The 25,607-nt window shown below is 41.2% G+C and overlaps 1 protein-coding gene and 1 long non-coding RNA gene across 3 annotated transcripts in view; one reads left to right on the forward strand and one right to left on the reverse strand.

Moving 5' to 3' along the window:
- Positions 1-14,448, reverse strand: part of LOC142741373 (uncharacterized) — a 31,012-nt gene extending 16,564 nt beyond the window's left edge. The window contains exon 1 of the long non-coding RNA XR_012881112.1: positions 14,356-14,448. This is a non-coding gene — a long non-coding RNA (uncharacterized LOC142741373). The remainder of the gene's footprint in view (positions 1-14,355) is intronic.
- Positions 1-25,607, forward strand: part of NDP (norrin cystine knot growth factor NDP) — a 108,929-nt gene that overhangs the window by 40,497 nt on the left and 42,825 nt on the right. Inside the window, exons 1-2 of one of the 2 annotated variants that reach the window (XM_075850756.1) lie at positions 15,545-15,664; positions 18,744-19,091. In XM_075850756.1, the coding sequence (XP_075706871.1) occupies positions 18,918-19,091 (174 nt within the window). In that variant the 5' untranslated portion in view covers positions 15,545-15,664; positions 18,744-18,917. Of the gene's footprint in view, positions 1-15,544; positions 15,665-18,743; positions 19,092-25,607 lie in introns of those variants that run through there. The other variant, XM_075850757.1, reaches the window with a different exon arrangement.

Genomic DNA, 25,607 nt, shown 5'->3' on the forward strand with positions numbered 1-25,607 from the left:
TAACCACTTCATTACCGGAGAGTTTACGACACCCGTCATTACCGAGCCTATTTTGGCAGAATTTGTAGTTTTTGTATTGCCGCATTCAGTGTGACATAACTTTTTTATTTTTCCATGAATTAAGCCGTATCTGGTCTTGTTTAATGCGGGATAAGTAATATTGTTAATAGAACCATTTTCGGGTAGATAACAATTATTGATTAACTTTTATAATTTTTTTAAAGGGGGAATGTGAAAAAAAAGCAATTTTGACATATATTTTTTTTGTTGTTTTTTTTTACGTCGTTCACCATGCGGATTAAATAACTTGTTAACTGTATTACATGGGTAGTTATGATTGCAACGAACCATATATATGTATGACTTTTTTTTCACTACCTAGAGAAAACAAAATTACTTTGAATGCCATTAAGTGGTTTTATTTATTTATATCTTTTTGTAATAAACTTTATTTAAATCAATCTTTTTTATTTTGTCCCACTAGGGGATTTCACAATGCAATTTATTGATCGCTTTCATAATGTTTGGTAAACTCAGTATACTAAAGCATTGTTACCGGTCAGTGATTAACTGGCAGGCAATCTATTAGGCCAAGCCTATAACACAGCCTTATAGGCATATAGCTATGGCAGCCTGGGGGTCTTTGTTAGGCCCCGTCTGCCATTTCAACCCATCAGCACCCCACGATCGCGTTGCGAGTGTGCCAATGGGGTGACAGAGGCACCCCACCATATAGGGGGTTAATGGAGTAGCAGTACTTCAGGGCCTTCCCTGTGACCGCTGCTGTCAGCGAGTTTAAAGACAGGCCGTTGAAAGACGGCGCCTCATGAATAACAGTCTACCGCAGGGATGTTTGCTCATTCATCGGCTGATCATTGCTATGTTTACACAGGGCAATGATCGGGAATGAGCGTTCACATGAACGTTCGTTTGCCTGATTATTGGCCCGTGTAAAAAAGGGCCTTAAAGGGAAAGTGTCGCTAGAAAAAAATTTTTTTTTTTTTTTAGTTAAACAATTAGTGTATAGGTGATTAAACATTGTTCTAATTTTTTAAATTTTTTTCACGAGTCAGGAAATATTATAAATTAGATTCTAATTTATAATATTTCACAGCGCTGGTCACTAGATGGAGCAATTCCCAAAATTGCAGCATTGCATGTGGTAACGCAACCACATTGCTCTAGTGAGCTCTCAGAATCCCCCCCCCTCCTTTATCCTGGCTAGTGCCAGGAGAAAGGAGGGGATTGAACGGTTAAACCTCCTACACTGTGTGCCGCCATTTTTTGAGCTAACACACAGTGTAGTAGGTTAACATACAGTAGTAAACACACACTAAAACACGAACATACATAGAAATCACTTACCTGCTCCTGCCGCCGCCGCTCCCTCCGGTCTGTCCGCTCCGTCTGCTACCGCCGCTCCAAATGCACAAGTCCGGAAGCCGCGACCGGAAGTAGTAATCTTACTGTCCGGCCGCGACTTCCGGTCCACAGGAAAATGGCGCCAGACGTCGCACAGTTCAACTTGGACTGGGTTTGCCGACGTACTGTACCGACGACCTGTCATTTACGAGTCGTCATTTGACAGCTGTCAAACGACGAAGCGTAAAATGACTGCCTCGGCAAAGAAGTGCAGGACACTTCTTTGCAACATAATTTGAGCCGTTCTTCATTGAAGTCAATGAAGAGCAGCTCAAGATTTACGAGCGTCAAAGACGCCTCGCATAATGCGAGGAGGAGCTTTTACGTCTGAAACGACGCAGCTGTTTTCTCCTGAAAACAGTCTGTCTTTTCAGATGTAAAAGCCACTTACCGTGTGAACATACCCTTACAATCATCCATACGCTGCGTAAATGATAAGCGGAAAAACCGCACAAATTGACCTGCGATGTGATTTTTTTAATCCACTGTATGTCAATTGTATTTGCATAATTGCTGCTTTTTGTTGCATGTTTTCCCCAATGAATTCAATGGGGAGGTAAAACCCGCAACAAATAGCAGATGTCGCGATTTTTGAAGCGGAAAAGCTGCGATTCCACCGCAAAAAACGCAACTCAGGAAAAAATAAATTGTATACTTACCCAGAATTCTGTGCTTCTTCTTCCAGGCTGGCCTCATGGGATGACGTTTCATCCCATGTGACCACTGCAGCCAATCGCAGGCTGCAGCGGTCACATGGGATGAAATGTCATCCCAGGGCTGCAGACGTCGGAGGGATGCGTCTCCATGGCTATCATTTCATTGCAGGATTTCCGCAGCGGACATTCCGACGAAAATTCGCACTACAATTTGGTGGCTTTTTTTGGGCTGGAATTCCCAGCAGGCAACGGCGGATACGCCCTGTGTGAACTTGCCCTAATTGTCAGTCTTTCCTGAGTTCAGTTTCAGATGGGGCAGACACTACCTGCTATGAATTTCTCCCACACTCAGGAGTACTGCACCTTGTCCCCAGTACACAATTCTGTGGTTACGTCTAATGAACTACAATAGGTTCCTGGGTGAGCTCTCCATGGTTTCCCAACCTCTATACTGTGTAGAATCTCATGCTTCTCCATGATCAGCAGCCTGATCCGAGTATAACAGTCATAATTTTTTCAGTGAGTGCAGAGATTTTGTACAGTTAGGCTGGGTTCACACGACCTATTTTCAGATGTAAACGAGGCGTATTATGCCTCGTTTTACGTCTGAAAATAGGGCTACAATACGTCGGCAAACATCTGCCCATTCATTTGAATGGGTTTGCCGACGTACTGTGCAGACAACCTGGCATTTACGCGTCGTCGTTTGACAGCTGTCAAACGACGACGCGTAAAAATACAGCCTCGTCAAAAGAAGTGCAGGACACTTCTTTCAGATGTAATTTGAGCCGTTCTTCATTGAACTCAATGAAGAACAGCTCAAAATTTACGGCTGTCAGAGACGCCTCGCAAAATGCGAGGAGGAGCAATTACGTCTGAAACGAGGCAGCTGTTTTCTCCTGACGTAAATGCCTGCTATTGTGTGCACATACCCTTACAGGTAAAATAGAGACACTTTTCTTTGACAAAATATATTATGAAGATTATTATCTTTAGGCCTCATTTACACGAGCGTGTGCGTTTTGCGCGCGCAAAAAACGCTGCGTTTTGCGCGCGCAAAAGGCACTTAGCAGCTCCGTGTGTCATCCGTGTATGATGCGCGGCTGCGTGATTTTCGCGCAGCCGCCATCATAGAGATGAGGCTAGTCGACGCCCGTCACTGTCCAAGGTGCTGAAAGAGCTAACTGATCGGCAGTAACTCTTTCAGCACCCTCTACAGTGAATGCCGAACACAATATACACCTGTGAATAAAAAAAGTCTTTCATACTTACCAAGAACTTCCTGCTTCCCCCAGTCCGGGCTCCCGGCCGTTGCCTTGGTGACGCGTCCCTCTCTTGTCATCCGGCCCCACCTCCCAGGATGACGCCGCAGTCCATGAGACCGCTGCAGCCTGTGATTGGCTGCAGCCTGTGCTTGGCCCGTGATTGGCTGCAGCTGTCACTTGGACTGAACTGTCATCCCGGGAGGTCGGACCGGAGTTATCGGTAAGTCAGAACGTCTTTTTTTTTTACAGGTTCATGGATTTTCGGAGCGGAAGTCACTGTCCATGGTGCTGAACCAGTTTAACGCTTTCAGCACCGTGGACAGTGACTGTCTCCTGACGTCGCGTACCCGAACATTTTTTACCGGTTTCGGTCAAAACGAGTTTGGCCGAACCCGGTGAAGTTCGGTGCGCTCATCTCGAATTTGACACTCCGTTTGGATGTTTGTAAACAGAAAAGCACGTGGTGCTTTTCTGTTTACATTCAGGAGTTTGACAGCTCTTGCGCGAATCACGCAGCTCGCACGGAAGTGCTTCCGTGCGGCATGCGTGGTTTTCACGCACCCATTGACTTCAATGGGTGTGTGAGTGCGCGAAAAACGCACGATTATAGAACATGTCGTGAGTTTTTTTCTGCGCACACGCGCTGAGCCCAATTCACGCATCGTCTAAACTGCCCCATTGACTAATATAGGTGCGTACGACATGCGTGCAAAGCACGCGCGTCGCACGCGCGTATATTACGTTCGTGTAAATGAGGCCTTACACACACTATTTATGGAAAAACATATAAACGATAGGTGCACGTTAAAATAAACAAATGCACAATACAGTATAGTATATAAATAAAAACTTCCTTCGAGACATAAATATGAAGAGCATTTCTTCTACTTTTCTATTTCGAAATGTGGGAAGGTTTTATTTAATGTTTAATATCAGTTTATATTACTATGATTCAATATCATGTGTTCAAAAATATTTTTCCAAATAAAGAAAAAACACACTTTAAAAATATTACACATTTTATTTGACAAAAATATTCTAGCATAAAATCAAAATATATAATCTTTTTTTTTTATAAATTAGGTGTTTTCGAATATTATTCAAACTCAATTTCGCTGTTATAAATGTATAATGGAAAGTTTTAGTCATATATACAGTATATGTAAAATATAGAAAATAAATAATTTTATAAAGCAAAGCTGAATAGCTGCCAATACATTGTGTTTGGCATGCATGGCCCTGGAGTAATGCACTGTAAAAAAAAAAAGTTGCTTTGAATTACCTTTCAACATGTAATAAAAGTAAAAAAAAAAAAAAGTATTCTTTTTAAATATATAACTTGCTTCATCTTGCATGATACAGGGGAATAAGCAATATATCCAAACCAATTTTCCTAAACTCAGAAACATTATAAACAAAATTGCCAGATCTGCCACAAATTGTAACGTGGTTTAAAAAATGAATGATATTTTTGCATCAGTTGTTTCATTCATTTGGATCTGTTATAAAACTAAATGTAAAAGTAAAAACATAGGTGTATAACTTGTTCTACAACAGACAGTATGGCAATATCAAGAATGTTTAAAGTATAGACAAAGAACGTGTTATACATCCGTGATAATCACGCGCGTCGCACGGACCTATGTTAGTGAATGGGGCCGTTCAGACTGTCAGTGATTTTCACGCAGCGTATGTGCGCTGCGTGAAACTCACGACATGTCCTATACTTGCCCGTGTTTCGCGCAGCACGCACCCATTGAAGTCAATGGGTGCGTGCAAATCACGCACGACACACAGAAGCACTTCCGGGTGCCGCTCGTGATGCGCGCAACAGTAGTAAAATAAATTAATGAAAACAGAAAAGCACCTCATGCTTTTCTGTTTGTAAACATAAAAACAGAGTGTCATAATGATGCCGGCTGCGCGAAAATCACGCAGCCACGCACCATATACTGATGCCCCATGGACCTTTTGCGCATGCAAAACGCAGCGTTTTTTGCGCGTGCAAAACGGACACGTCCGTGTGAATAAGGCCTTAATGACTGCGCAATGTTGCAGATAAAACTTGTGTTCGTCTGCAAAATTGTGTGGGCATTACTAAATAGGCCCTTATGGGCTCACCATTTGGCAGTTATCCAGTAGTTTTACCTGCAACACATAAACAAGCAATCTGACAACCGCATCAAATTCAACTGCGTCGCAGTGCCAATGCCAGTCCGTGGCGCCTTTCCCCATTCCATTTGTGTATATTTAAAGTAATACAACATTTCCAAGTAGCTAGTATTAGGCTGGGTTCACACGACCTATTTTCAGACGTAAACGAGGCGTATTATGCCTCGTTTTACGTCTGAAAATAAGGCTACAATACGTCGGCAAACATCTGCCCATTCATTTGAATGGGTTTGCCGACGTACTGTGCAGACGACCTGTCATTTACGTGTCGTTGTTTGACAGCTGTCAAACGACGACGCGTAAAAATACAGCCTCGTCAAAAGAAGTGCAGGACACTTCTTTGGACGTTTTTGGAGCTGTTTTCTCATAGACTCCAATGAAAACAGCTCCAAAAACGGACGTAAAAAACGCCGCGAAAACGCAGCGAAAAATGCAGCGAAAAACGCAAGTTGCTCAAAAAACGTCTGAAAAGCAGGGTCTGTTTTCCCTTGAAAACAGCTCTGGATTTTCAGACGTTTTTGGTCACTACGTGTGCACATACCCTTACTTCATAGAAGTGCTGGGCAAACCCTGGCTGATTGCTTCATTCCCATCAGTTGAAAGACCTTGAAGCAGCATTCAAGATCGAAGAAAAACAGCAATTCATTGCATCTGAGAACCCGAAATTATGACTTTGACCAGGAATACCAACAGCATTAAAATAATCCTGCCCCTTTAAGTATTTTCTTAATTTAATTTCTATAAGACTATTATTTGCGGTATATGTCTCAGTTGTGTAGCTAGCAGATGTAATGTTTAGCAGTTGTGCCCTCTTATGTCCGTGATAGTCTTGAAGTTGAGTGGCTGGCTCTCAGAAATATGCTATTTAAATCATAGGGGATACAATTAATGCAAAAAAATGACAAGTGGTTCCGTATTGGGAAAATAAAACCTCATGTCCCTTGAAACCTTTCTACAGTAGAGTGAGGGCGGGTTCACACATGGCGGAATTTCACTTAAATTCCGCTGCGGACACTCCGCAGCGTTATTCCGCAGCGGAGCCGTTTCTCCATTGACTTTCACTTTAATTTAGCAGTGTTCGTTTACACGATGCGTACAATTCCGCTGCGGAGCAGAGGCTGCGGAGCGGAATTTGGTGTCCGCAGCATGCTCTGTCTGTTGCGGAGCAGTGGCGGACTCATGGCGGAATTTCTCCATTGACTTCAATGGAGATTCAAAGTTCCGCAATGAAGTCCGCAGCTGTCATGCACATGTCATGTGTGCTGCGGATGCGTCTTGCTTTTTTAACTTGACATTTCTTCATTCTGGCTGGACCTATGTATTTCTAGGTCTACAGCCAGACTGAGGAAGTCAATGGGGCTCCCGTAATGACGGGAGCGTTGCTAGGAGACGTCAGTAAATAGTCACTGTCCAGGGTGCTGAAAGAGTTAAGCGATCGGCAGTAACTGTTTCTGCACCCGGGACAGTGACTACCGATCCCAATATACATGTATCTGTAAAAAAAAATGAAGTTCGTACTTACCGAGAACTCCCTGTTTCTGTCTCCAGTCCGGCCTCCCAGGATGACGTTTCAGTGTAAGTGACGGCTGCAGCCAATCACAGGCCAAGCACAGGCTGCAGCGGTCACATGGACTGGCGCGTCATCCAGGGAGGTCGGGCTGGATGCCGAAGGAGGGACGCGTCATAAAGACAACGGGCGGTAAGTATGAATTTCTTTTACTATCACTAGGGAAAGTGCTGTCCCTTCTCTCTATCCTGCACTGATAGGGAGAAGGGAAGCACTTTTCCCGCAGTCCGCAGCAGCTAGTCCGCATCAATTTTCTGCACATTTTGTGCAGATCCGCAGCCGTAATCCGCAACCCGGATTAGGTGCGGCATTGATGCGGACAGTTGCGGAGGAATTCCGCCATGTGTGGTCATGCCCTTAGTAATGTTACCCGCTTTTTAATTGTACCATTAGTTGATTAGGATCTATAGAAAGACAGCAGAGGATTTCCACCCAAATGGAAAAGTGGCTATAAACTAGTAAATCAGAAGTTAAAACCCTATTACAAAAGTTTAGTAATTATGGTTCTTTTACTTATAGATAAATTGGTATTTTCCTGTTTTGTTGCGGCAGCAATTTTTGCAAAAGTGAAGGAAGGAAGTGCGGCCACATTTATTGTCCCTTTTTATTTAGCTTAGGCTGACTACTGTTATATTATCCTTCTGCTCTGAGTGACAATCAATCCTAAAACCTCTTGATGATAGAAATGGTAACATGAATGTCCACTCTTTAAAAATAATAAATAAAAAAAAATAGAATGTTTTTTATCTAAATACATCCTAAATTCTGACCTTATTTCTTAATATATCTTTATAACGGTCAGAGATCCGTTTTCTGTCAATAGCAACTGCGGCATCTAAGCCGTTAGAAAGGCGGTGACGGCCCTCTTTGACAGCCCATCGCCCACTGCGATGCGATCGCGGGGTGCCGATGATTGTCATGGCAGCCTGGTGGCCTAATGAAGGCCCCAAGGTCTGCCATCTTTGTGCCCGAAGCCCTATCAGAGGCATTGCTTAATAGGAGCTGGTAAAAAACACGATAGACTGCAGATAACGTTTTTTAATATATAAAAAAAATATATATTAAAAGTAAAAATAAAAAACCTTTTCTTATTTTCCCACAAAAGCAATGTTAAAAAAAAGAAAACATGAATTGTATCGTTGTGTCCATAAATGGCAGAAATATTACAATATAACTATTTAACCCACACAGCGAACGCTAAAAAAAAAAGAAGTCAAATGACAGAATAACTATTTTTTGTTCACATTGTCTCACACATAAGATGGAATAAAAAATGATTAAAAAAACTAGTGTGCCCCAAAATGGTAACAATAAAAACGACAGCCCGTCCTTTCAAAAAACCAGCCCTCACACTGTGACAGGAAAATAAAAAAGTTATTACACACAGAATATGGCGACACAAAACAGGTTTTTTTTAACAATTAGTTTTTTCCTTGTGAAAGTAGTAAAACATAAAAAAAACTTAATAAATTTGGTATCGCCGTAATCGTATTGACCCGCAGAATAAAGTTAACATGTCGTTTTTGTGAACACCGTTAAAATCAAACATAAAAAACAATAGTGGAATCAAAGTTTTTTCCTATTCCACCCCACAGAGAATTTGTTTCCAGTTTCCCAGTGCATTAGATGGTGCACTAAATGGTGCCTTGACAAACTACAGCTCCCTCTAGTGGAGACTGCAGCAACCAGAATTGTATCATTTATTTCTTTATGTTTATTCAAGAGATTTGAAGCTCTGTAAACCTTTATAAATCATCACACAATTTTGGACCTAATAAAAACAATGGTATTTAAGTAGAGATTCACTTTAATAAATCTACAAACCTCAGTAAGTGTCCAAGCTGAGTGCATACTGCACTAGATAGTAAGACCTCCACATGTCTGTCAGAGAACCAAATTATTTGAATCCAACATAGAAAATCTAATACTATAAATCTGAAATGCACTTATGTAATGTAGCAATTTTCTGATTTATTATCATACATACATCATTTGTCATAGATTTTGAAAATTAGAGCTAGATTTAACCTCCAAGTTAACCTCCTCATCTATGTATGCCGAAACATTTCAAGATCTTAAGAAAAGGTGCTTTACTCTGCAAACGCTGTCGCAATCCTTGGCGGACGAGTTCATTTTGAAGGAATCTAGCTCTATTATATATGAGGTATGATATACATCATTCAGCCATAACATTAAATCCACCTGCTTAATATTGTGTAGGTCCCCCTCATGCCGCCAAAACCGCTGTGACCCTTCAAAGTATGGACTCCACAAGACCTCTGAACATGTCTTGTAAGTTGCGAGCTGGGGCCTCGTACAATTGTCTTTCCAGCACACCCCACATATACTTGATCAGATTGAGATCTGGGGAACTTGGGGGCCATCAACACCTTGGACTATTTATTATGTTCCTCAATGCAAACCATTCCTGAACAAATTTTTCAGGAATGTGGCAGGGCACATTAACCTGTTGAAAAAGGTCACTACTATTATGGAATACCATTGCCATGAAGGGGTGTACTTGGTCTGCAACAATCTTTAGGTAGGTTGTACATGTCAAAGTAACATCCGCATGAATGCTAAACATTGCCCAGACCATCACACTGCCTCTGCCGGGCTGCCTTCCACCAATATGGGATAAAACTAGGCGAGTTAGCCTTTGTTCATCACTGAGGTTTGTGCACCAATGACCCTGTTGCCGGTTCACTGATTGTCCTTACTTGTAGGTACTAACCACTGGCTATGGGGAACACCCCACAAGACCTGCTGTATTTCGTGTGTCTATTACATCAACTTCAAGAGCTGACTGTTTACTTGCTGCCTAATATATCCTACCACTTCTCAAGTGCCATTGTAACAAGATAATCAATGTAATTCACTTCACTTGTCAGTGGTTTTAATGTTATGGCTGAACAGTGTATGTATAGTAATAAATAAGAAGATTGTGTCATTGCATACCTGCATTGAGGATTTCTACTATCTGATTTAAATTTTTAAAATTTTATTTTTTTACATTAGTAGTAAACATTTTGCAATTTAAAACCAAATAGAAAAATAAGTCCAAAACAAAGCATAACCATAGAATATCTTACAGAATTAGTAATAATGTATTTTATCAATATTCACAGTTTCATAGAGAAATATACGTTTCAAAGAGGAAATTATGTTTTAAATAAAAATTGTTGATTAGTAGTATTTTTATTTTTTTGCGAAAACAGAACAGGACTATCCTCGATTTGTAAGAAATTATAAATATGGATACAATGGCAACTAACCTACAGTATGCGCTCTGCCAGGAGAGAGACTTAAAGGGCGGGTTCACACATAGCGGAATTTCACTTAAATTCCGCTGCGGACACTCCGCAGCGTTAATCCGCAGCGGAGCCGTTTCTCCATTGACTTTCACTTTAATTTAGCAGTGTTCGTTTACACGATGCGTACAATTCCGCTGCGGAGCATAGGCTGCGGAGCGGAATTTGGTGTCCGCAGCATGCTCTGTCTGTTGCGGAGCAGTGGCGGACTGGTTGCGGACTCATGGCGGAATTTCTCCATTGACTTCAATGGAGAGTCAAAATTCCGCAATGAAGTCCGCAGATCTTATGTGTGCTGCGGAGCGTATTGTTTTTACTACCATGACATTTCTTCATTCTGGCTGGACCTATGTATTTCTAGGTCTACAGCCAGACTGAGGAAGTCAATGGGGCTCCCGTAATGACGGGAGCGTTGCTAGGAGACGTCTGTAAATAGTCACTGTCCAGGGTGCTGAAAGAGTTACGCGATCAGCAGTAACTGTTTCTGCACCCGGGACAGTGACTACCGATCTCAATATACATGTATCTGTAAAAAAAAATATAAGTTCATACTTACCGAGAACTCCCTGCGTCTGTCTCCAGTCCGGCCTCCCAGGATGACGTTTCAGTGTAAGTGACGGCTGCAGCCAATCACAGGCCAAGCACAGGCTGCAGCGGTCACATGGACTGGAGCGTCATCCAGGGAGGTCGGGCCGGATGCCGAAAGAGGGACGCGTCACCAAGACAACGGGCGGTAAGTATGAAATTCTTTGACTATCACTAGGGAAAGTGCTGTCCCTTCTCTCTATCCTGCACTGAATAGGGAGAAGAGAAGCACTTTTCCTGCAGTCCGCAGCGGCCAGTCCGCATCAATTTTCTGCACATTTTGTGCAGATCCGCTGCAGAATCTGCAACGCAGATTCTGTGCGGCATTGATGCGGACAGTTGCGGAGGAATTCCGCCATGTGTGGTCATGCCCTAATACATTTTTTACATTTAATAAATTGGATCCATGTCAATCATATCGATTCCATTCACAAAATTCTGTGCAGACGACCTGTCATTTACGCGTCGTCGTTTGACAGCTGTCAAACGACGACGCGTAAATTGACTGCCTCGGCAAAGAAGTGCATACAGTACCAGAACCAAGCTCAGTATGTAAATACAGCACCAGAACAAAATCAGTATGTAAACACAGCACCAGAACCAAGCTCAGTACATATATACAGCACCAGAACAAAGCTGAGTACATAAATACAGCACCAGACCTAAGTTCAGAACCACTCTGTGCTTCTGTATGTGCCTCTTTAATCTTGCCCTAGATCTCACAATAAAAGTGGTATTATACTAGTATGAATCCATAAAAAATAATAATGTGATATCACATGTAAGTTTTCTCTATTTTACTAATTCTGTTTAACAGTGACTTTTACAACAACATAAATATTTACCCATGCTGTAAAACTCTTAACTTAATACTATTATCAATTTTCATGAATTATTTACCTGTTTTATAAAACTCTTAAAACCCTTGAAAGCTTTTAGATAAAACAGCATAAAGCCCATCAAAGTAGCAGCCCTGACAGAAAATGGATTCAGGAGGGACTATTGCATGCTGTGTTTGAAGCACAGCCCAGTTAAGGATGTAAAGCCAAAATTCCAGCTTGTAGACAGCTATTTAAATCTTATTAGAGTTAATCAATACAAGCTCTGAATTCTGGCAACATGAGATCCAATCTGTCCTCAGAAAAAGCAGATAAGTAGATTATGGAGTGATTGATAGCCGTCTACTTCACATATGACAGCAAAGCAAAACATCTAATGCTAATTGTTCAAAAACAATAAAAAACAAAAACTAGCCCGATAAACTACTCATCTAATTAATTCTTCAGCAGGAAGGAAAATGATGAATAAGTGTATTATCAAGTGAAAATATTTATTTACATCAACGGATATGTGCCAAAGAAGTTAATGAATATTTTTTTCTGGATACACAAAAGTGTACCTCCGTAAAAACATTATGTACCATACCTCAGTGTAGCCTTTTCCTTCCAAGTTCAGCTGTTTTTGCTGCAGACCTTTTCTTTGCAATTCACTAACAGAAAGTTGTTAACATTGTCTGCAATGTTGCTGCATTTCTCTCTCAAGTGGATAATCTAAACCACAATTTGTTATGTGCTGGCTAAACTGGGGTGTGGAGTCTAAGGAAACTCACCGTTATTGTCACTTTTAACATGGAGATATAAACTTTCCCAGTCGATTCTCTGGTTGCAGATCTCACAATAGTAACCGATTGGTGGTGGATGCGCTATAGCAGAGCGAAGACCATAGCCAGGGGTCGTCAACAGATAGTAGCCAGAAAGTAGCAAAACGACGGATGAGACAGAACCATGGTCAGGAGTCAAAACCAGGAATAGAACCACAGGAACGAAGTGACAAAAGGGCAAGACAGGAGCATAATCCAGGAACAATGCCAAGGCCAAATAGGAACAATAGCCAAACAAAGGATGTACCTTGATCTGCAAGCAAGGCATGACAGTATGGTTCCCCTTTAAATAGCCCTCCAGGCATGACATCATCAGCGGGTGCCAGTTGCCCTTGCAACCTGATGCTACCAACCACGGTGAGGAGGAGAGCTGCTTGACGGTACTCATCGCTAGAGCCGGGTGAGGTGAGTAACACTTGTTAGAAATACAGTGAGGCTGCAGACTGGTCACTGTGTCTACAAGCCTGCTAGCTCACATTACTCGGACATATAGGGAAAGTAGAGTTATATTAGGTAGGGAGCGAAGGGAACAATTTTCACACCCTCCTTACCTTGACCAACGGTTTTGCCTGTATATTGGGTTTTGATCATTGGGACGGTTCGCTACAGTGCTAAATGTGGTTTTACGGTCACAGTTGGCAGGTGTTTAGTACATGTCTTACCCACATTCTCCTTCAGAGGACAGCTTTGCATTCAAGGTTTAACAGACTGATTTTTAAATGGTTTAGTTATTGATGTTGCTTTTTAATTAAGTGTTACTTGTGTTTAAACCATTTAACCAAACTGTGGCCAACCCTGAGTCAACCCCTGTTTAGAAAAGTACAAATGTGTCTGGAGTTTTTATTATTGGAGTTAACCCGAGCCGGATTAATTGATACAGTATTATTTTTTTAAATAATATCGTGAACTCCATATAGCTATATATGAAATGCATCAAAACTACACCTCAAACTGCATCAAAAACTGCATGTGTGCTTCCAGCCTAAGGAGTTGTCTGCTTCAGGGAATGCAAATGTTATTAGGGTATGTGCACACGAGAACTGTCTTTTACGTCTGAAAAGACAGACTGTTTTCAGGAGAAAACAGCTGCGTCGTTTCAGACGTAAAAGCTCCTCCTCGTATTATGCGAGGCGTCTTTGACGCCCGTAATCTTGAGCTGCTCTTCATTGACTGCAATGAAGAACGGCTCAAATTACGTTACAAAGAAGTGTCCTGCACTTCTTTGCCGAGGCAGTCAATTTACACGTCGTCGTTTGACAGCTGTCAAACGACGACGCGTAAATTACTGGTCGTCTGCACAGTACGTCGGCAAACCCATTCAAATAAATGGGCAGATGTTTGCCGACGTATTGTAGCCGTATTTTCAGACGTAAAACGAGGCATAATACGCCTCGTTTACGTCTGAAAATAGGTCGTGTGAACCCAGCCTTATAGTGGCGGATCCCTTGCTTCAAAAAACAGCTCTCTCTGGAGGACTCCGACAGTAGAAACCTCCTTGTTCAGCTCAATTCCTAAAAATCTAGTCCTAATTGTGTTTCTCCATGGCGTAGTATTCATAACATGTAGACATCTGTTATTTTAGTTAAGAATTTTTTTCATTATTAAATTTTTAATTTTACTATTTTGCTTCAAAAGGTCATAATAGACCTATACTATATAATGGATTATAAATATACTGTATAAGATATATATTTTTATACATAGGTTTCCTCTGTACCTGGATCTAACACTACAGGGTTTAATACTTGTCACACTTGGAGCTGTTTTCTGTCTTTTTGGACCCAGTAGTTCTGCTTTCACCACATACCCAGTGCTTATGGATCTGTCATATAATAGTGGAAAACACAGGAGCAAGCAGTGAGTGATCTTGTGTAAAGTGATTTATAATGAAACAGAAGTAAAAGAATAAAATATTCAGTTTCATCCCTGGAGAGCTCAGCAGTCACCTACATCCAGGACCGGCCACTTCAATGGCTGACCTAGTTATACAATCCTGCAGAGTTATAGAGGACCCGTCACCTCTTTTGACTTGTCTGTTTTAGTAAATAAAATTAGTAAATTATTTTATTCTCCATGTAATAACAATTCTGGAGCATCTATTCTTAGAACTCTATGTTATACCGTTCCTTTTATTCCTCCTAAAACTTTTGAATAAATTGACAACTAGGGGTTAACATTTGGGAGGTTGTTCCCACACAGGCTGACACTGTCCAATCCATGCTGACAGAGTGAGACTGTGTAGGGACACACCCCTTAGACAAGTTGAAGGGTAACACTTAGTTGTCAATTTATTTATACATTTCTAGGAGGGATAATAGAGGAACGGCACAACCAAGTGTTCTAAGAAATGTTACCTCATGGAGAAAACAGGTATTTACTAAACCAGACATGTCTGGAGAGGTAACAGGTCCTCTTTAAATTCAGACTAGTTAGATGTATAAAGTCAAGTAGTAGTTAACAGCACTTGTATGGTATAACGTATACCTTTTATGTGTTTTACATCTTAACTTAATGCTTTAAAGTCTTGGCAAAGCTAATCATTGGTATTCATCTGTTTCTAATTGTAACATGGCCGCTTAACACATCAATAGTGAGGAAATGCCAACGGGCAGGGATCATGTACTATCTCGTTTTTATGCTGGACATGTTTTTGACCCGGAGTTTTGTGGTAGTGTTTGTTTCATTCATATGTACAGCCATATTGTTTTCTCAGATTCCAAACTCGTATTTTTTGCCAAGAGTTAATAAAAAGCAGTTTATGGGGTTTGAGAAGCATATGGGGCAAATTACAAAAAATATTAATATGCTGTACAAGGGATTTAGTATTAAGCAGAATCTGTTTAAGTTTAGTGTTTTCCGCAGTAATTTAGTCCAATAAATTTTCAATATCAATTCCTTATAGTTTTTAGGATCTCTGCTTGCAGTCACTCAATAGGAACTTTCATTGTTTACTTCAAGTGGATAAAAATCTGTCCTGGTCATGTAATGGACACACGGGTGAACGACTTCATGGTGCAGTACCGTAGGTAAAAATGTAAAAGGTTGGTAGGCTGTGACAAAGCTGCTAACTTTATCAGGTTGTGTGTATTCAGTCACAATGCTGCGAAACGTATCAAATGGAGTATTACTTTGTCGCTGCTCCTCCCCTAGGTGATCTGGAGAATCTGTTGATCATCAACAGTAATGGTAAGAAGGAAGCAAAAATAAAGGGAATTTAGGCACTGGCATAGACTCCAAACTGACAACATGCAATGTCAAAGTTTAAAAACTATTTTATTTTCATATATTAAACAATGCGTTTCGGCCCTGTACTAGCGCCTTCCTCAGGCTGGCAGGGGTACGTCCCCTTGTCTCTCTCTGGCCTTCTTCAACACTACTATCTAGGACCGCAGCATGAGTACTGATTCCAATAGGCAGGAATTGCTGCTTTTTATCAGATAAGCACTGCCCCAGTGTGAGGCACTTAGCATACCTATGTTGACAGCGTCCTCACACTGATTTTGGTGTAACAAAGTATACCAGGACATGGCGTCCAGGCCATTTATCCCAGCACCGATTCAAAAGCCACAGTGAGCCACCTTAACCTGCCACATAAACACAAATCAAGCAAGTGAAAATATATACATATATTTATCATCATTCCCAACTATATATTAGGGCAAAAACGGAAATACAAGTATACTTTGTGACCCCTGATGCTAATGGTAAATACTCTGTCCCCTCAGAATCTTTGCTAGCCCCGTTATATCATGCTGTGTCACCATGAGCTTAAATGTAGTGAAGTTTACAATCAGTCATTTATATCTAGTTTATTCTTTTAAAAAAACAAAACATAAAGGATATAAGTATTATTAATTATAAATAGTATACATCTTATACTTAAAGAGGCTCTGTCACCACATTATGTGATCTTGCGAGATCACGCCTGCTGTTATTAACTCCCACACAAATGTTACCGAAGCGTCGGGATTGTGAATAGACATCGCGTCCTGGCTGGAGGTGACTTCAGTAAAGTTAATGTGTGAGTATGTGACAGCACATCATGATCTAGCAAGATCACTATGTGCTGAGTACATGAATGGAGAGAAGTGTATGACAGTGATTAGTCAGCGTCATACACTTCTCTCCACAACGCACACTTAGTCAAAAGCTAAAAAACGCCCAGTTGGGCATTAAAAATGTCATTAGCATAAATCTAAAAGTGCTCATAACTCCATAAAAATGTATCGTTTTTCTAAATAAAAACCACTGTTGTTATCTACATTACAGCGCCGATCACATTATGTAGAAGATAGGCCACTTATAATGTAGTGATAGAGCCTCTTTAAGTAACGATTATACATATACATATTTTTGTGTGTGTGTGTGTGTGTGTGTGTATCTCCCTTTCTCTCTACACAGTACTGTGCAAATTTGTTAGCCAGTAGTGGAAAGATGCTGCAAAGTAAGATTTGTTTAAAAAATAGAGGTGTTAATAGTTTTTTTTTATCATTTGACAAAATGCAAAGTGAATAAACAGAAGAGAAATCTAAATCAAATTAATATTTGGTGTGACCACCCTTTACATTCAAAACAGCATAAATTCTTCTTGGTGCACTTGCACACAGTTGCTCTAAACATCTTGGAGAACTAACCACATATCTTCTGTGGATGTAGGCTTCTTCAAATCCTTCTGTCTCTTCATGTAATCCGAGACAGACACGATGATGTTGAGATCAGCGCTCTGTTGGGCCATATCATCACTTTTGTGGGTCCTTTTTTTCTTTACACGGAAGATAGTTCTTAATGACATTGGCTGTATGTTTGGGGTTGTTGTCCTGCCACAGATTAAATTTGGAGCCAATCAGACGCCTCCCTGCATTTCTCAGCATTGAGGACACCAATAATCCTGACCAAATTCCCAACTCCATTTGCTGAAATGCAGCCTTGAACTTGCAAGGCACCTAAACCATGTTTCACTGTTGCCTGCAGACACTCATTATTGTACCACTCTCCAGCCCTTTGGCGAACAAACTGCTTTCTGTTACAGCCAAATATGTAAAATTTTGACACATCAGTCCTGAGCACCTGCTGCCATTTTTTGGCACCCAATTCCTATGTTTTTGTTCAGAGTTGAGTCTCTTGTCCTTGTTTCCATGTCGACGGTATGGCTTTTTGCAATTCTTCATGAAGACCACTTCTGCCAGACTTCTCCGAACAGTAGATTGGTTTCTGCCGGTTTTGAGCTGATAGCACTGCTAGACATCTTCCCCATTTAGAAGGGAAGTAAGCATGATGTGTCTTTGATCTGCTGCAGTTTCTCTGGCTGACTACTGCATCTGCAGTCCTCAACGTTGCCCATTTCTTTGTGCTTCTTTAAAATAGTTTCAACAGCACATGTTGAAACCCTAGTCTGCTTTGAAATCTTTGCCTGGGAGAGACCGTGCTGATGCAGTATAACTATTTTGTGTCTTGCTGCTGTGCTCAGTCTTGCCATGGTGGACCTGTTACATGAAACAGTCTTCCACATCCTCACCTTTGTAGCAGAATTTGGCTGTTCCTCATCCAGTTTTAAGCCCCCGACACAGCTGTTTCTGTTACAGTTAATAACTGTGATTCAACCTACATATAAAAATGATGCTCATTATCACCTGTTTGGTGTCATTGGTTAATCATACACCTGATTATTAGCTACAAAATCCATGACTTTGTGCAAGTGTATCTAGAAAAATTGATGCTGCTTTGAAGGCATAGGTTGGTCACACCAAATATCGATTTGGTTTAGATTTATCTTCTGTTCATTCACTTTGTATTTTGTTAATTGATAAAAAAAACTATTAACACTTCTATTTTATTTACTTTTCTACTTTGCAACATTTTATATATATATATATATATATATATATATAAAATGTTGCAAAGTAGAAAAGTAAATTGTATATATATTTCATGTATATTTTCAACAAGAGATAGAAAATGCAATCGGGTTACAAAGGGAAGATAGCCAGACATACAGAATAAAGGAGATAGATAGATAGATAGATAGATAGATAGATAGATAGATAGATAGATAGATAGATAGATACTTATTTGTTATAATGAATGTTTCTTTGTTCAATTTTACAGCAGATGCAACAATGGATTACCACTTCTTTATCCAACCAAAGCACCAAGACCAATGGCTACAAAGAAGATAATGAAAGGAGTTGACATCAGTCTACATACACCACGCAGCTTGTACTTTTGGATCCTACATTTTTAAGGTCCTCATTTTGCTGTGTTCATAAATTTTAAAGAACAATGGGAAACTATGTCCTACTCTCATGGATTACTGCACTGTCACTGATGGCAATATTAACTAAGGCTGACATGAAAAAGAGTAACACTTTCATCACAGAATCAGACCCAGCCCGTTGTATGAGGCACCATTATGTAGATTCTATTAATCATCCACAGCACAAATGCACTGCAAAGGTAAAGGTATCTTCTTTTCTTATCTCACTATTTACTGTACATATCTTTTTCTGCAATTTATTAATTAAAATTGTAATGAGGGGACCTCAAAGAAGAAGGCATAAATATTAAATATTAATATAATATACATAAAATATGAGGAAATTGAAAATTCATCACAGAAAAATCTGGTCTAAAGAAGGGATGGTCTTCTCCAGGAGGTGGCCTTTTGGAGAGAACAAGTTGGGTGCTTTGTTTTAGGACTTAGTTGTAGTTTCATACATAAAGTTATACTAAAACTGATTATTATTTCTCAAGGCACAGCTATGTAGTGTTGTTTTAAAGCTTACAACGAACATAGTTCATAAACAATATGTGAACAGAGCCTAATGGTTAAACCATGTAAGACCAATATTCTGTTGTTTTATTATACCCCAAAAAAAATATTGGTTTTAGATGTAGAAAACAGTAAAAGTCATAATAAGGCACTTTCCTGTCACAGCCTAACCCTCAAAGGAACTGAAGAAGCAGATTCCTACTTCTAGGGATGGGTCTCACAACAACAAGATCATTTTCATGCACCTACTTTTTTATTTTTAAACTATGTTAGAGTTGTATGTTTTGTACTTTTGTATAAGATTTGTATAAGACTCCAAAGGCTCTACATTTAAACTCCAAAGGCTCTACATTTAAACTCTAAAGGCTCTTTTACACAGGCAGACGATCGACGGAACGATCGTTGCACCCTGAAAACATGGCAGCGATTAGCAGATAAATGAGCAAATGCTCGTTTATTGTTGATCGCATCTTTTATGCGTGCAAAAAAACATTGTCTGCTTCTGTGTAAGGCTGGGTTCACACGTGGCGGAATTTCACTTAAATTCCGCTGCGGACACTCCGCAGCGTTAATCCGCAGCGGAGCCGTTTGTCCATTGACTTACACTTTAATTTAGCAGTGTTCGTTTAGACGAGGCGTAAAATTCCGCTGCGGAGCATAGGCTGCGGAGCGGAATTTGGTGTCCGCAGCATGCTCTGTCTGTTGCGGAGCAGTGGCGGACTCATGGCGGAATTTCTCCATTGACTTCAATGGAGATTCTAATTTCCGCAATGAAGTCCGCACATGTTATGTGTGCTGCGGATGCGTCTTGCTTTTTTGACATGACATTTCTTCATTCTGGCTGGACCTATGTATTTCTAGGTCTACAGCCAGACTGAGGAAGTCAATGGGGCTCCCGTAATGACGGGAGCGTTGCTAGGAGACGTCAGTAAATAGTCACTGTCCAGGGTGCTGAAAGAGTTAAGCGACCGGCAGTAACTGTTTCTGCACCCGGGACAGTGACTGCCGATCCCAATATACATCTATCTGTAAAAAAAAATGAAGTTCATACTTACCGAGAACTCCCTGCTTCTGTCTCCAGTCCGGCCTCCCAGGATGACGTTTCAGTCTAAGTGACGGCAGCAGCCAATCACAGGCTAATAACAGGCTGCAGCGGTCACATGGACTGCCGCGTCATCCAGGGAGATCGGGCTGGATGCCGAAGGAGGGACGCGTCACCAAGACAACGGGCGGTAAGTATGAATTTCTTTGACTTTCACAAGGGAAAGTGCTGTCCCTTCTCTCTATCCTGCACTGATAGGGAGAAGGGAAGTACTTTTCCCGCAGTCCGCAGCAGCTAGTCCGCATCAATTTACTGCACATTTTGTGCGGCATTGATGCGGACAGTTGCGGAGGAAATCCGCCACGTGTGGTCATGCCCTAAACAGGGGATGTGCTGCCAACAATATGCAAAATGTATGGGGATGAATGATCATATTAATCATTGCTCTTTCCCTCACTAACGACGATTGCTCCATTTAAATGAACTAAACGACCGCTCATCTGATGTGGCATACCTGGGTGGCAGCTATAACTAGACTATTTTTACAGTATATCTAAACATATCTCCCAGCGAATACACAAAAAGCATCTACCCATGAACTGGACATATGGCAACAGAATGTCCTTTTGGCACATTTTTTTTTCAGATGAATTAAAAAGCATAGTCAACTATACTTTTCAATACAGAGGTATTCTGCTGAAAATTATGCTATACTGCACATTATATATTTCTTTAACATGGGAGACTATGGGTGAAGTATGCAACTGTACGATAAACAGTTGCATGTCGCGGTTTTAAATTTGGTGCCCGTCAGAAGATTTTCTTAGTAAATGTGCTGCAACTAAACAAAAAAGTCTATGGGGCTCCCGTAATTACGGGTGACTACGTGTGTGCACCCGTAATTACAGGAGCGTTGCTAGGCGACGTCAGTAAATAGTCACTGTCCAGGGTGCTGAAAGAGTTAAACAATCACAATATAGATCACACTTCCGATCACAATATAGATCAACCTGTAAAAAAAAAAAGACGTTCATACTTACCCAGAACTCCCTGCTTCTTCCTCCAGTCCGGCCTCCCCCAATCACTGGCTGCAGTGGTCACATGGACTGCCGCTTCATCCAGGGAGGTCGGACTGGATGTCAATAGAGGGACGCGTCACCAAGACAACGGCCGGGTAATTATGAATTTCTTTTACTTTTTCTGCGGAAAGGGCTTTCCCTTCTCTCTATCCTGCACTGATAGAGAGAAGGGCTGCCGATTACTGCAGTATAATTTTGCAGCGAAAACGTGCCCGTATTTACGGGCGCGGGTCCGTAAATACTGGTGCAATACGGGTCGAATACGTGTGACCAAGGACCCGTATTTACGCCAGTATTTACGGGAGGACAAAAATATGTTCGTGTGCATGAGGCTACTTTCTTTTTTTTTAGAAGTTACCTACATTTGCATAGGCCGAATACATAGATATTAAAACCCTGTCCCATTTTTGTACAATAGAGCGCATAAAGAAAAGCTAAGTGTAAGAAACTAAAAGTAAGCAATGCTTCCTGCTTGTAAACATTATGTGGGTCAGAACCCAAAAACTTGATGTTCAAAGATTTTTTTCTGACCCGGAAATAGACTGTATACCTGCAAAATCTACACCCCCACCCCCTGGGATGGTTGCTGTATGAAGTTAGGAATGATGTACTCTTGTACATGCTTACAAATCAGCAGTTTGCAGTATTTTGCTAAGGAGCAACAGATTACATGTTTTTGTTGGGTTTTTTTTACGTAAAAAATTGAGCAATGGTAAAGTTTTACAGGTGACAAAAAAATTAAACATACCTCTGAAAAATTGCATTACTGATGTGTTAGGCCATACAAATGGGTGAGATGGCGTTACTGCTTTTAGGCCTTATTCAGACGAACGTGTATTACGTCCATGCTACGCGCGTGGAAATCACGCGTGTCGCACGGACTTATGTAAGTCAATGGGGCCGTTCTGACAGGTCGTGATTTTCACACAACGTATGTCCGCTGCGTAAAACTCACGACATGTCCTATTCTTGCCCGTGTTTTGCGCAGCACGCACCCATTGAAGTCAATGGGTGCGTGCAAATTCCGCACGGCACACGGAAGCCCTTCCCAGTGACGCGTGTGATTCGCGCTAGAGTTGTTAAAGAAGTGAAGGGAAACATAAAAGCACCTCCTTCTTTACTGTGTCGTAACATAAAAACAGATTGTCATAATGATGCCGGCTGCGCGAAAATCACGCAGCCACGCATCATATACAGATGCCACACTGAACTTTTGCGCGCGCAAAACGCACACGCTCGTGTGAATCCGGCCTTACTGTATTGATTATACAGATGTAGCAGAGTTCAATTTGTTATTGAACTGTTTTAAATGTCCACTATGGTAGCTTGAGAAATAGTGTAAGTTGAGATAACTTGTTTCATATGGAGTTGGATTTCTTTGGAAAACGACAGATAAAACATTGTGATATCACAGCACATTGTGCCAAACTTTAAAGTCTATTACAACTGTACAGCAATAACAAATAAGAAATTGTACCATGTAAATACTTTGGCAAAAGTGATGCTATAAAGTAAACTGTTCTATTAAAACTAAACTAAAAGTAAACTGTGAAAGTAAAAGTAAACTTATTTTACTAAGTGGATTTATTGTTAAAGGGATTCATTTGGCTTAGCTGGGTGTCCGTGCTCTTTGCACATGCACCACCCGGGAATTCCTGCAAACTCTGCAGTGAGACTCATTGTGGCGGTGACCGGTTTGGGAAAGAGACGGCGCTGGAGCGTGGAGAGCTAGATATGTTACACATACAGAAAATGGTTAGAAAAAAATGCTAGGGAAATGAAAGACTATTAGAAAACAGGAACATAATATAGTATTCCCAGGAAATGACATTCATTGAATATGGAACATTCTACTTATCGTGGAGGTCGCAGGAATGAACCCCCACACATCACAAATTTGATGGCCTTGTGCAAAAACTTGTGAATGCTAATAATGGGTTTGAACATGTGAAGTGCTGGCAGACACATTTCACATGGTGCTTTTTGTCTGATATCTTTAAACTATCGGATGTGTGTAGTTTTCAAACAATTATCTTGGAATGATAATATGTGATCAGTGATAACGTAGGTGGAACTGATCCAGATGTTTCAATTTTTCAACAAAGTTGTATTAGGAAATTGATTCTTAACGTATTCTTCAGTAGTCTGCAAGTAACAGATCAGTCAACAGCATACATAGAGGAGAGGATGCGGGATAGAAAATATCAATATGGTTGTCTGGTTAGGCCTCATGCACACAGCCGTTATAGTGATCACAGCCCGCGTTTGCAGGCACGACCGGCCACCGACGGCCGCGGGCCACAGCCCGCATTTTCAGGGCGTTCTCCCATACAAAGTATTGGAGCACGGCCCGTAAAAAACGAAAAGTAGGACATGCTCCACAATTCCCAGCACAGTTCTACGGCACGGACACCTATCCATAGCGATACGGAAAGGTGTCCGCGACCAATAGAACCGGACGGGTCCGTAATTGCGGACCGTATTACAGTCCGCAATTACGGAGATTTTTTTACTGTCGTGTGCATGGGGCCTAATCCTGGTGATATATTATGCCACCATATCCTCCCTGCTTCACTTTTTTTTTTTGCATCATTTTTAGTATAAAACATTAAGCTGTTATTTTTTTTTATATATATATATTTTAGTGGAATGTGCAAAAGATTTAATTCAGCCATTTTTTTTCCATAGTTTTTCGAACATCTTAATTTATGTTTCAAATTTATTGTACAGGTTGTAGTGATTAAAGGAATAATTAGTTTATGTATTTTTTTTTTATGTTTTCTAACTTTTATTTAATAAAAACAGATAAAAAAAATATAATTGTGTTTAATTATTTTTTTGCTTGCATATTTTTTTTTATAATTCAAATTTTTTGTCCCACAATGATATTTTTACATTTTATTTTTTATTATAATTTATTGAAATACTTATGTGTTCTAATGCATTACTGCCTGTGCATCTAAAATGCCCTCAGGCTTGCCCTAAGAGGAGATTACACAGGACAGTCACGAGGGACTTCGTTAGGACTAGTGCTGTCCTTTAAAACTGTCAACCCCGGCAATCACTATTGACGAGGCCAACAATCTGGTCTAGAAAAGACCACCCCTTTGTTGTTATGCTGTGAGCACCATTGATCGTAGAGATATAAGGGTTAAATCACCAGTATCAGAGTTTTCTCTGATCCTGGCCATTGCTGCGGGTTGGCAGCTATCAATCACAAACATCCTCCTGCGGGTTAATTTTGCAGGCACAACCGCTGAGCCAAAGTGCAGTAAATGTACCACGCTGGCCCTAATTACTAGATTTGAAAACCGTACATTTATGTTAAATGTAGCCAAGAGGTTATATATATAAGAGTGATTCTTACTAGTACAGCGTATCGACAACAGTTGTCCTGAATGGAATCAGTGGCGTAACCGTATATGCCAGTATAAGTATATGCCGTATATGCCAGTGGCGTAACTACCGCCGTAGCAGCAGTAGCGGCTGCTACGGGGCCCGCGGCACGAGGGGGCCCGTGTCACCCGCCGGCACGGGCCCCCACCATGGCCGGAGGCTCCGCTAGCATCCGCTATGGCTGCTACAGCGGGACGCCACTGAACAGTACGGCAGAGCAGGGAGGTATCTCCCCGCTCTGCCATTAAACAAAAGACATGTATCCCCTATCCACAGGATATCCACAGGATAGGGGATACATGTGTGATCGCTGGCAGAGATAGGGAGAACGGGGGACTGAGTCCCCTGAAGTTCTCCATCACAAACCTCGGACTTCCGGGGTCTGTGTCGGCAGCTCCGGAGAAATGAATGGAGCGCTGTCGCGCTTGTGCGCATGCGTGACCAGCGCTCCTTTCATTGTTATTGAGCTGCACAGACGCCGGAAGTCAGAGGTTAGTCATGGAGAACTTTAGGGGACTTTCGGTCCCCCGTTCTCCCGATCGCTGCCAGCGATCACACATATATCACACTTTTATTAGGACACACTGTAGGTTGCATTTTTTGGGAGGGGGGACGCTGTATGGCGTTCCCTACAGGGGGGGCTGTATGGCGTTCCCTACAGGGGGGGCTGTATGGCGTTCCTT

The sequence above is a fragment of the Rhinoderma darwinii genome, chromosome 2 (genome assembly GCF_050947455.1).
Source record: "Rhinoderma darwinii isolate aRhiDar2 chromosome 2, aRhiDar2.hap1, whole genome shotgun sequence".
Classification (NCBI taxonomy): domain Eukaryota; kingdom Metazoa; phylum Chordata; class Amphibia; order Anura; family Rhinodermatidae; genus Rhinoderma; species Rhinoderma darwinii.